The sequence below is a fragment of the Embiotoca jacksoni genome, unplaced genomic scaffold, assembly GCF_022577435.1.
Source record: "Embiotoca jacksoni isolate LCO1_2020_lvr unplaced genomic scaffold, fEmbJac1.0.p SCAF_13, whole genome shotgun sequence".
NCBI classification, from domain to species: domain Eukaryota; kingdom Metazoa; phylum Chordata; class Actinopteri; family Embiotocidae; genus Embiotoca; species Embiotoca jacksoni.
In genome coordinates, this window is record NW_027185263.1 from 15,967,894 (window position 1) to 15,980,950 (window position 13,057).

Sequence of the window (13,057 nt, forward strand, 5' to 3'; positions counted from 1 at the left end):
ACATTTTGTGCATATGGATAAGCAACGAGGTATCACCTTTACATTATTATGTGTAATAAACACACATAAACACATCCATTAGAGGGAAGTGTAACGGCTAAACGTTGTTGCCTCGTCAGTGTCTCGCCCTTTAGGAAAACAAAACCATGTGGAAACACACGGGGTTTAGGATTTGGAAAACCAAACCTTGATTAGGCTTAGGGAAAAAAAAGTCTGTGTGATGGTCCATGACTTACACCACCAAGCCACCCCTCTGTCGAGTGACGTTTTTCACATGACCTCCATCACTTGACTTCTGTTTCAAAGTTGTTCTTCTCACATCTAGACAACGGCAGGCGTGTCAAAGACTTGCTTCCCTTTATCAAATGATGCATGTGTATTACAAGCTTTGCTGTGATACTGGGCTGGTATGAGACATCAGCGGACTGTGACACAGCAGCAGTCTCTGATGGATGTAGAAGGCCCCATTCGGTGAGCCTTATTGTGAAACATACGTTCAACCAGACAGGGCGGTGAAACTCTACATTTCAGCCCTGTGTTTAAGTTGCTCTTTAAAGTTGATAAAGTCTTTCATTCTTTAATGAAGTGACTAATTTGTATTGCAAACTAAACAACTTGTTTTCCCTTACTAAATTAGCGAATTGCTGTGTCATCGGTGCATGCATTTCCAGAGGTAACTGAAGGGTATCCAGCTGATGCACTGGACTAAAATGTCAGCAGCCCAGTAGAGACTGATAACTCTATTTCATCTCAAGTGTCTTGATGAAGTTGTTCATTTGCAATTGAGGTCATTCAGCTGTGTGGAGACTGCAAGTGAACATAAAGTCACTTCAGGCAGTAGCCTGTTGACTCATCTCAGCTCCGACTTATAATCTCAACTGGTTCCAAATGTCTGACACAGGCTGTAGTTGGTTTCATCCAGGTACTCCTCACTGTCCTCATCAAATGAAAGCAATATGTAGGCCTAATTTCTGCATTAAAACCAGGTTGCTAGAATAGTTTTATACTCCACCAAAGCATTTAGAGTTGTGAGAAAAAAAAAAAAAAAGAAGTCTCCCCAGGCATGAGGTGAAATGACAGGTTGCAGTAATAACAAGATTATAAAACTTTTATTGATCCCCTCTGAAGATGAATTTATAAAGCAAATTCCACACATATCTCAGGTTCACATAATTTTTTTACGCAAAGTTATGGCACCATTAATTTCTATTATTTCACCAGAAAAAATATTCATGTGGCTGTGGCCATGGTTTTATTTATACAAATGATGAGGAAGTACGCATCTTGAATAGACCCACTATAAAATAGCAATCACATTATACCAACATTCCCCAAAACAGAAATAGCCAGGCCAGTAAGATGGTATATATTGAAGCCAGTGATTTTGGGTGCAAGATAAAATATACATTCCACTGACAGATTGCCTGACACCAGTGTAAAACTCTGCCAGACAGAACAGTCAAGGAAGCACGATTGGTTTTCCCCTTTGGAAGCAACACAGTGGTAAACAACTGATGGACAATAATAAACCTAAGGGTAGAAGCAAAGTATGACAAACAAATTTATGCATGGGTAAACCCCACTGCACCACAGCCATCAATTCTGCATCTTTGTCAGCGCATGGATATGTTTTTTTACCCTCTGTCTCCCTCGCCTGTCATTACATTTATCCCTGCTCCCTGCTAAGTGCTAATACATTTACATTTTTAGTGCTGCTCAGTAATAAAAGAGGTGGAATGAGTGGAGGCCTTTTACCGTTGCTAAAACAAACATCAATGAACTCCCATCACCGAGGAGCCACCCCAGCACCCGGCTCCCCTCCCACCTGTCCATCCACCCACCCACACAGCTTGGCCGCCGCCCCACAGTGTAGGTCAACAGTGTTGCGGTTTGAGTCTCCTCAGTTGCGCTCACAGTTCTCACCCTCATTTCGAGGTTCACTCACAAGAGTCTGCCTCCCACGAGAGGCTCCACATTAGTATTTTGTCCAGTCTGGTTTTCTCTGCAAACGCTGTCGTCACTTTAAGAATGTGGAGGAAACATTTTACAACCAAAAGTCACCAAATGAAACTGCAGGTTAAGCACACAGGCACAACATTAGAAAAGAGGGATTGAGGTTGGTGTGTATTGTCTCATTGGGCTGACATGCTCGTCTTTGGGTGGGGTCTAATTTCAAAATTACACAATAATACAAACAGCTTCAATCGAGAATTCACACTGATGCTTTTAACCAAACATGAACCCGGAGACAGCCATTAGTATATTTTCTTCACTCGTTGTTTAGATGAAAAAAAAAAGCCACTGTCTTCATCAAAAGGTCGATCAATAATGACAAACATGAGGGTGAAGATAAAAAAAAAAAAACTTTAAGCAGAGACAAAAAACATCACATAAGGAACAAAATTAATAAATAAAGAGAACTGTGCAGGATTTCAATAGGCTACGAAACAAACCACTGATAAAAATAGCAAAGAATTTTTCAAACACAGCTCAGTCGGTATCTAAGTAAATTATCTACACGCTTGTGCTGCATTTCATCTGATGCAACACTACAATACGGATCTCCGGTGAATGATCTCAAGAGGTATAACCAAGGCTGACCAGCCCTTACAAGATCTTCACCCTGCCAACTACTGGATAAGGTAATAACAAGCCTATTTTAAGACACATGGTTATTGGGTTGTTTGAAAGAGAACAATTCACAGCTTTACAAAGCCCTTTCCTTGGATAGCTGGTAGGGCACATCAATATAGTTGAGGCGTTTGGAACAATGACTTGATAAGACTACATACTGTGTATGACCGGTGAGCAGGAGATGACTACCAAAAATGTCTGTTTCTCTTCCTTTCTTTATCCATTTTGAATCGACTGCTGTGGCTCCTGTGTGTGCGCCTATGTAAAGTTTGACCTTTCCACAGTGGATACATTCTTTGCTTACATGTCACAGGGTAGAAGCAGATAAGGAAACATACACAGGCCATTACTAAGATGGTGAAGAAACGCTCAGCTGTGCATTTACACCTGGGGCATTGGCTGCTGCGTCCCGCGGTGAACTGTCCCCACGCGGTTTCAGTTCCAGTTAATCACATACGGTACTTTCAGTGCAGTGAACAGCAGGTCATTTTGGAATGGGAGACCAGAAGAAAAAGAAGGCACAGAGGGGTGCTTCAGAAGTGTCCATGCGAAGGGAAATTGTGCATCTATACAGTTTACCAATAACACTGTGAACAAGATCTGGTAAAGTACATCATGTGTAACAGTAGTCTATATCTGGGATTCCTCCTTCTCTATAGCCGCGGTTGGTGCCGTGTCCTGCATTAGAAACATGGTTGGCACCTTTGTACAAGCCAGTGCCATTGGAGGGGAATATGGTATGAATGATATAATCCTCTCGTAGCGGTTTTGGCTGCATTGGCTGGCAAGCTGCCATAGGCGTCATCTGGAAACCCGGGCCACGGATCTCCAGAATGGTATTGTCCTTCTTGGTGCCAGACTCAATGTAGTCATCATAGGCTTTGCTTTTTCTGGAGCTGTTGCGAGTATAGTGGTCACGGGAACACAAATGCCCAGTCCTGTGTCCGTACCAACAAAAGACACCAAAAATAAGAGCCAAAGATACAATGGCGGTAGCCCCGCCAATAATCCCTGCCATGGGCAGCGCTGTTATCTGCCTTGAGTCTTTATCCTCCTCTTCCTCCACCAGAGTAACATCTGATGTTTCAGCTTTTGCACAAACCAGAGCTTCATCAGTGTCGGCATCTCCAGAAATTGCGCCTTTGCTTTCTGAACTGGCCGGAAGGGGCACCATGCAGATAATGTAGCTGGAGCGTGGTTGCAAGGAGGTAAGCAGATACTCTCGCCGATCACCCCGGACGAGCGTCTCTGTGATTGATCCCATGGCGTTCCCGTTACCGAGTCGGAGCCAGCTCAGCCTGAAGGAGGAGCTGGGCTGCGCCACACTCCAGGTAATACGGACGCTGTTATGAGACAGCGGCTTCACGTTGAGGGCCAGGCTCTTCCCCACACCGCTACTGCTAAGAGTGTAGTCTAAGCCAGAGTCAGGAAGCCCCAGGCCAGGTCGCTTTGAGCGGAGGGTGAAGAGCGAGCCCTGTGGTGGGGTGTTGGTGGTAGAGCTCTCGACTCCACCTATGCCCACTCTGTCTCTGGTCCCTGCTGTCCTCACCACCTCACATTCCTCCATCTCACTGGCCAGGTCTAACAAAGCCATGTCTCGCACCCTGTCAGGCCCATGGCAGGTAAGACCTCTGACAGTAATGGAGTTACCACGGGCCTGCAGCCAGTCAAACAGCCAGCGCAGGTTGCAGCCACAGTGCCAAGGATTTCCTCGCACTAACAGCTGACCAAGGTTGTCCAAGTCTTTGAAGAGTCCCCTTGGCAGAGTAGTTAGGTTGTTTCCTGACAGGTCCAGCCTCTGCAGCCTGTGCATGCCGTCCAAGGAACCACGTGGCATATGAGTCAGGGCATTGTCCTGCAGCGACAGCCGCTGCAGATGGGCGCTGGGCAGGTTGACAGGTGGGGTCTGGAGGGAGTTACGGACTAGGGACAACTCTGTCAAGTTGGAAAGGCGAGAGAATGTGTCATCAGCAATGCGCTGGTTTGCCAAAAGGTTCCCGTCCAGGACAAGACATCTAAGTGAGGCGAGGCCACGGAAGGCATGGGTTGGGATTGTGGAGATTCGGTTGTCGTCCAGACGGAGTTCTTCCAGAGAGGCAGGAAGTCCTGAGGGAATACTAGACAGGTGGTTGCGTGAAAGGAAAAGTAAGCGCAACCGTGGGTTGTCAGCAAAGGCCTGATCCTCAATAGAGACAGTGGAAATAGAGTTGTCGTCCAAGTGGAGCTTCTCTAGTAAGGGCATCCGAGCCAGCGTACTACGGGGAATAGTGCGAATGTTGTTGTCCTGCAAATGCAGTTCACGCACAGATGGCGGCAGGTGCATGGGAAATTCATCCAGTTCATTGTCGTAGAGGTAGACCACACGGACGGCAAGGTGGTGCTCCAAAGAGGTGGGCAGGCCCGGATTGTTTATGTGGTTGTTCTGAAGGTAGAGGACGGACGCAGAGGGAGGCAGTGATGGGATGGAGTTCAGTCCACGATCATTACAATAGATAAAGTCCTCATCGCACCTGCATACAGATGGGCATGTCATGTCTGCGTCCCCAATGTACCCTTGTATCGTGGCTGCAGCAAACTGAAGCATGCTGGCATGTAGTGTCAAACACATAAACAGCATCAACAGCCAAGCAGTTAGTTTGGCAGGTGCCATTATGGTGAACATCAGCACTGTCTCTTTTTTCCAAGGGTGTGGTTAATCCTCAAATCACTGCAGCGAGCTGGAATCCTGTGACCTCCACCCTGAAAGAGAAAGAGAAATGAACAGTTAGCACTAATGCCCAAATGAATTAGTTAATGGTCCCAGGTGACAACTAAAGTCATTTCAGTAAATTTCAGGAGCTCAGAAATATTTAACAGCTTCACACCGTACTTCAGTTCTTTTCTGTCTAAATAATATTAGAACCTAGGAACATGCTGCAATTATTGTGTCTAAAAAGAGACATCTTGCACTCAGTAACAAGTTGGTTTCTTTGACTGATTAATAATCATTTCATCAGGGGGATGAGTACACACAGATGAATCTGTGAGGATTCCCAACACAGGCTCTCACAACAGTCTGCCTTTGACTCAAAGCCAAAAAGACACAACGATAACTGCAGAGCCAACAATCATCATGTTGAATAAGCAACAGTAATCCAAGATTACAGTCAGTTATAAAACTAAATTTGGTGTGTACTGTTCTGAATGTTCAGAGCACACCAGAAAAGTGTCTCTAGAATCGACAAGTCCAATCTTACACTTAGCATTAAGCCTTGTGTGTAAATATGACGTCTTGAGAATACTCTCCACTTCTAAATTATTTATGAGATCTTGAGAGGCTCCATAAGTCCATTAGGAGTTGCCAGCAGATGGCTGCATTAGCCAGGCAGAGCTGAAGATACTTTTCATTATCAAGAAGAAAGAACCTGATTTAGCGCGACACGATCATCATGAGTCAGGATGGCACTAGGCACTGCTTAAAAACTTCTCCTTAATTGTGTTACATAGTTTCGTAAGTGCAATAAAAATGTAATGGAAAGATATAATCTGCAGCTGAATGCAGATGATGTGACAGCTAATTAACTGTTTGCAGTCACCGTTAATTGTGCAGCAGGCATCTACATAAACTGAACTCAGACTTTGATTGGCACCATGATTTGTTGTTGTTACAGATTAAGTGAGAGATCCCATAACAGTAAGAAGATTATTGACTACTGAGGTTTGGAAACCGGTAAATTGCAACACTGTCAGTGACAACTTGAGCCCATCGCAGTCTTCAATAACCAGGGCCATTAGTCAAACCGTTAGGGCCCACACAGCAGCGAACATCGTCAGGCTGTAGTATTGATTTTCTCACAAATCCGAGGTGATCTGCCAGAGCCAGTCGTCTCTCATACAGATTACAGGATTCCCAGGAGTGCAAGTCAGACAGCCCGATAATTAACCGAGCGAATGATAACTCCGCTGGGAGTTGAATTTGCAAAAATGAATCTGCATACATATTTATTACCAAAACATTAAAAAAAATTGTGAGAACAAATTGTGGATGTTCCACTCCCTTTCAAGTGCAATCATCTAAAAGCACTCGAACACTCCAGGAGTTATTCAGTTGTGGCAGGTCAGGGATAATTTAATGGAAAGTAATTACTGTCTACCATTTGTCAGTCCACATGTTTTGTAAATTCTTCTGATAAACGGAGGATTGAGTTTCTTCTCCACTGAGAGCTGTGGATGTTAACATGTTAAAAATGTACTATTATATTCAAGTTGTATCTAACTATCAAACCTATCTGGACATTTGATACTTCTGTTAAAAACACTGTGTAAAGGCTGGAAAATAGATGTCTGAAATTGAGGTTGGCTGAAAGTAATTTATATTTTGGCAGCAGCAGAGTGTGTCACACGCAGAGACACTGAATTTCTATACCTGGGAAGTGTGATGTTTTAAGAAAAGAAAAGTGTTTTTTTGACAGAATTTCAGTTCAGTTGTCTTCGGTGTGAAATAGTAACACATTTAAAATACACATATTCTGCTTTTCCAATTCTACTCGCATGTTGTTCACATATTTTTGCCCTTCTTGCCCTGACAGGGCAGATTATTGCAGAAACCTTTATGTGAAATCTCTGCCGTCACCGTGTGTCATGCTTTATTTGGCAGGTTCCAAGTCTTGCTTCCTGGTTCTTGTTTTTAAGTTTTATTACCCTCAGCGTCTCCCGACTCAGCGCTCGCTGCGTGAAACTTGGTCAGATTGGAAATGAGAATAACATCTGTGCTCTGTGTCCGCAGCTCCACAAAATACTCTCATTAACTGCTAAATTAAAATGCTACCCACTGATCCCTTTTCAGGCCTATTTCCACTTCAATCCTCTTGATACAGCCAAATAGCATAGCTGCACTTTAGGTGGAACCTGAAGGGTAAAATAAAAAAATTTAAATAGCTCAGATTGTTACTTTACGCAGTTTGATATTGATTATTTTTATGACTAAGAAGGATATACACTGTATTCTGTTGTAAATGTTCACAAGGTTTTAGTGTGTGTGGGTGTGTGTGTGTGACAGAGAGAGAGAGGCTGAGTAGTGCTAAAGAATGGATGACTTTTGAATCCCAAGAGCTTTAGCAGGGGGTCTCTTGAATACTGGAGTATTTGGGTCAGTCCTTTAAAAACAAGATAGATGTGGTGTGAGATTGAAGTGGTGCAGAGAGCCAAAGGGATTAATAGAGCATATTGAGTTGTGATTCTCTGGATTAAGAAGGTGCTGCAAAAATATGGCAGACACACATTTCAGGATTTCTTTTGGTTGTTTTTTTTTGCTCATTTGTCTTCCTCTACTAGAAAATTATATAAAAGCACAAAAGTCACCGGACTGCTCTTTCTGTTTACGTGTGTGTGAAGTACTGTGTGTGTGTATGTTTGTCTATCCATGCATGATCAAATTGCAAACATTAACCCACATGTGGACAATCTATATAGCTGCAGTCTACATTTCGGTTATCTATAGTGGGGAGTAAAGTAGGGATATGGGGTAATGTGTTAGCTAGACAGCCAGCCGCCTCAGGCAGAGCACAGTACACACAACAACCCCCAATCTAATACTGGAACCCAAGACTGGATCGATTTACATAAATAAAAAAAACAGACAGGGAGGGAGGGAGGGAGAGTGACAGAAAGCAGCTTTGAGCAAGACCTTTCAATCCCATCTCCCCCATTAAGACACCCACAAGAGGAATACGACTAAGAAATCTGTAAAACTGGATTTTGGATGACCAAAGGGGTTGCTGATGTATCAGGAAATCCACTTTACTGATGGCAGGGAAAAGATAATAGTGGCCCACAGCTTATCTTACATGCCATGTCCACGGATCACATTTTAGATTTACAGATTGGACATGTGGAAAGGATGATGCAAAACATGATGGTCACGGTGATGATAGAAATACATCAAGAGATCTAAAATGGCGGAAAAAAAAAAATATATGAAGGCAGAAAAGCATGGTCTATTAATTTCTGGTTAATCGTGGAGGCTGTATTTGTGTGTGTACATAACATTTCTTGTAATCTTCCATCCAAAACACTGTCTTTGCAGACATGTACAACAATCTTTAACCTTAAAACATGGAAACATGTTTCTTGAAAGAAAGAAAAAATGGCATTGATAAACAAGACGTATTTTACACTTCACAATCTGCATCTTTCACATACTGTTACACAAAATCAAGATCTTGATTGTTACGTAAAATAAACTGACATTTGCGTAAACACTAAAGCTCTTGAAGTGTTTTGAATAAAGCCGTCTATATTCTTCGCCTGACATGTTTTCAAAACCAAATTAGTCCCTGTGTTTGTGGCTCAAAAGACACTTTAATTATGAATTATTTTATGCACCAATGCATTACAATCCCATTAAATCTCTATCCTCTTCTTTGAAAACACGCAACGTGAGTACGCCATAGAGGCAGATTGAATAACATGTTAAAGGATAAAGAATAATGGATTCACCCCATACTAACTCACTTGTTGTTTTTTCCTTTGGTTTATGCACCAATTTCCAAGCGTAACGGAGTAATTGGATTTGCACTCAGCAGTTTCTCATCTCTGTTGCTGACTGGAAGACCCAGTATACAAGACATTTTTTGGGTTTTCCGATCGTGAAACTGGTGTTTTTATTTTTGTTTTTAATACATCTCAGACATCACCTACATAACCAATTCTTCAATTATATGTGAGATATATTTAAGGATAACCTGAAAATGGAATTCTGCTTCAAATAAAGTACACACCACATATGCAGAGTTCCATCTGGACATTGAGCGAAGACTTTGGCAGTTTCATCATTCAGCTGTATTATTTGTTTATACAAAAGAAGCATTTCCACAGATGTTTGCATCTAATTGCCATATAAATATCAAAGAAAAGAGATAATGAAACAAATAAATAGCACTATATGAATAAATATTACATTCTTAGATCATATTGTTTATTTCATTGCATATAGATTTGAAAATATTCTGTTGCATAATAATAGAAATAGTAGAGCAGCTACAGAGTGCATACATGATTCACAGCTGGGAGATTCAACTTGCGGGCGTTTCTTTGCTGGTGGGTATGCAGCACACAGTGCCCTGAAGTGACTTGATATATAGCTTTACAGCACTATAACATGTTTTATCTTTACAGCTCTACAATACGTTGTGTCGGGCCACCAGTCAAATTCTCTGTCCTCTCCACTGCAGCCCCAAAATACGTTTGGCTCAGTGTTTCTTTCCTAAAACAGACAGATTACAGGTAAATCCTTTCAGCATTAACAAAAGGACTTCAGCTCAATGTAGCAATGTGTGTAAAAGTAAGACCAAATCAACATGTTGTTGACAGAGTTTTGAGAGGATTTTGTTTGAAATGTATTACATGCTGGTGCTGATCAATCATGTAATCCAGCAGGTTTCTCAAGGGTATTATAGCAATAAATTAGTCACCTTAACTGAACTGAACTAGATATGTATATTATTAAATGTTGCAATACTATGTTTGGCTTAATAAGCATCCAATTTAATTTTTTTTTTTTTTTTTAAATGGGAGTGTCTATTTTACCAGAGTCCTATGTTTTCAGGGTCCTATGTTCCCCCGTTCCCATATATGTGCAATTAAAGCAATGGAACAAAAAACCCTGGGGAACATCAAAAGAACTCAAAATGAAATACTGTCAGCCAACAAAGGATAAGCTTTTAGCCCTGCCAGTGCCTTAGTGTTGTTCCAAAATTATACTTTAAGTTCAGGTCAACTCTGTATTATTTGTTTTCTGTGTCTGAATAAATGTGATGGACAAAAGAAAGTTGACATTCTTTGCACTTTTTATTTGAAGCAGATTCCAGACAGTATTATTCACACTAATGTTCTGACTTCAGTCTCTGGCAGGCAGCGACCACAATGTTCACAATTAAACAATATTATACCTGAGGCTGTGCTTTAACGTCATTATTGGCACGACAGTGATGCAGTCCGCAAGCGCCTCGGCCCTGACCGGGAAATTTCATATTTCCCCTTGGTGATCTCAAATTGACTGATTTTCGATTAGGGTGAATTAAGTGGTTCATGTAATCACTCCAAGAAGTAGTCCGACCCTTAGCAACGACCGTAGCAACAGAGACGAGATCTAGTCCATTTTATTGCTCTTTAGAGATGGTTTCACAAACTGAATAAATAAAGCACATAGAAACACAAAACTGCTCAGCTCGCTCAACCTTGCTGTAACTAAGATATACGCTGAAAAAAGATATCGACGGACTCATGTATTTTTAAGATTTCAGCACCGTGTCATGTGTCAAAACATAGCCGGTCAAGCTTACCGCCGCTAGGGTTTTAAGTGTCCGACTATCTGTGGTGTTACGGTGTTGCCGCTCGGAGCGAAAAATTAAGACCAAAAGACATTACATTTAATAGACATATAACAACTAAAAACAACATTATATTGCATATTATACCGAATTTAATTCCAATTATGTATTCCCATTGAGGAGGCGGAATGATATTTCTCGTGATGAGCAGGATGTGATGCTGATCTGAGCACGTTCCAAATGTTCAGTTGACCAATCACATCTCTGGGTCGGAACTACTTGTTGCATAACAAACATTCTCTGTCTTTGTTAACATAAATGATCTACATGCATCTGGATTTTGCTCTTTAAAATGTTCCTGATGTTCAGTGGGAGATGTGCCGTTTGGCCACATTGGTGCAGGATATGCTGAGATAGCCTGAGCTTGGCAGAGTAGCTGGTAAATAAACTTTAGATGTGTCAGTTTGTGTCATTGGTCATAATGCGGTCTTTGATCAGGGCACCGCTGGCTACTGATATCAGAGGCTTTTAACATTGCTGCTACATTAAAAAAAAGAGGAAGCAGATTAATCTCAAGACGAGCTAACGTCTCCATTTTCAACAACACACTTGAGCATTTTAAACGAGATTTTAAAAAGGCAAATTTATCTTTTGCCTTTAAGTCAACGAGTCAGCCTGTGGTTGTCACGCTTCAGCTGGGACTCTGATTGGATTTTTTTTTTTTTTTTTTTTTATTTGTGAGAAAGGGAGAGAGGGAGGTTGGTTAACTTAATTGGTTAAATTTTAATTCAACCCTGACAAGTTGCAATATAAATACAGGGCGTGGGAGGCCCAGGCAGCTGAGTCACAAAACAATGCTATGCCTTCAGGTTGAAAATTAACCTCAGAGACAACAGAGGGAAAAGAAAAGAGATAACACCAGTGGAAAACTTCTCTGTTTCATGACACCTTTGCAGACCTGTTATGCCTCGCAGCCATATTAGAGGTCCAACAGCCACAAACTGTTGAACATGCTTCTAGACATAAAACTCAGCAATCTTACAACTAAAGTAATGCGAGAAATATTGTATAAACTGATCACTTCCCTGCTGCTACTTGTCCTCAACAGCAGTGGCTTCCTGTGAAGGTCTTACACTATGATTATCAAATATTAAGAGAACTACACATTCAATATTTCTGTTTTCCTTTATTTCTGTACTTTATAATGGTTCGTATTCAATATTCCTACTGCACAATCAGATGTTGTACTTGCCTTTAATTTCTTAATCAAATATAAATTTAATATTTCCCCTTGGTGATCTCAAATTGACTGATTTTTGATTAAGGTGAAGTGTTATGTATCTGGATAAATGTGATGCACAAAAAAGTTCTTTGTACTTTTGATTATCCTCAAACGTTATTTGGTTTGCATTTATGTTACCTTCAGTTTCTATCAAGCAGCTGTCAAAGTTGGACATTAAAATCACAATGAATGTTGGGGAAATTAATTTCTGTTTCAGCATCATCATAGAATAATAACAGGGATATTTCAGGGAAAGTAAAAGTAAAACTATAAGGTTGTAAGTGTGGTAGACAAGTACAGCTCGATTTGTGTTTGCGTGGCTTATTCGAGAACTGGACAGATGAATTGATCAGTAAGTATAGCAAACCAAACAAACACATTTTTGGACACAATGTCACTATTACATAGTTTGTCGGTTGTTAATTTAATTTCCTGCTTAGTATGTATCTTGATAACAATTCAAAACAAGTACATTTTTAAATTAGGAAATTTAAGGTGCCAATATCAAGATTTATGTTAAAAAAAAAAAAGGTTCAGGCTATAGTGCATTCAGGTAAGCTGAGGAGGCCTACCTGCTCAGGCTCTTAAAATACTATACATTGGGTCTCTGGCAACTATGAAGATATCATGTGTGAATCACAAGAACTGTGATTGCTCGTGTTTTCCTCTTTGAGTTTCTGATGCTGCTGGAGATTGTTGGGAATGAAAACAACAACAGGTACGTTGAAGAAAGGCTCAGTAATCTGCTGCTTTTCAGTAACACAAGTAGCAAAGCCATTTCCACTGCAAGCCTTCTGCTCACCACAATCAGCGCTGCCTGAAAGATGTCGAC

The 13,057-nt window shown here is 41.3% G+C and overlaps 1 protein-coding gene across 6 annotated transcripts in view; it reads right to left on the bottom strand.

Annotated features, from left to right (window-relative positions):
- Positions 1 to 1,090: 1,090 nt before the first annotated feature.
- The window catches only part of flrt1a (fibronectin leucine rich transmembrane protein 1a), a 40,221-nt gene continuing 28,254 nt past the window's right edge, over positions 1,091 to 13,057 (bottom strand). For all 6 annotated transcript variants that reach the window (XM_069146911.1, XM_069146910.1, XM_069146905.1 and 3 more), the window contains one exon: positions 1,091 to 5,373. In XM_069146911.1, the coding sequence (XP_069003012.1) occupies positions 3,248 to 5,296 (2,049 nt within the window). In that variant the 5' untranslated portion in view covers positions 5,297 to 5,373 and the 3' untranslated portion in view covers positions 1,091 to 3,247. The remainder of the gene's footprint in view (positions 5,374 to 13,057) is intronic.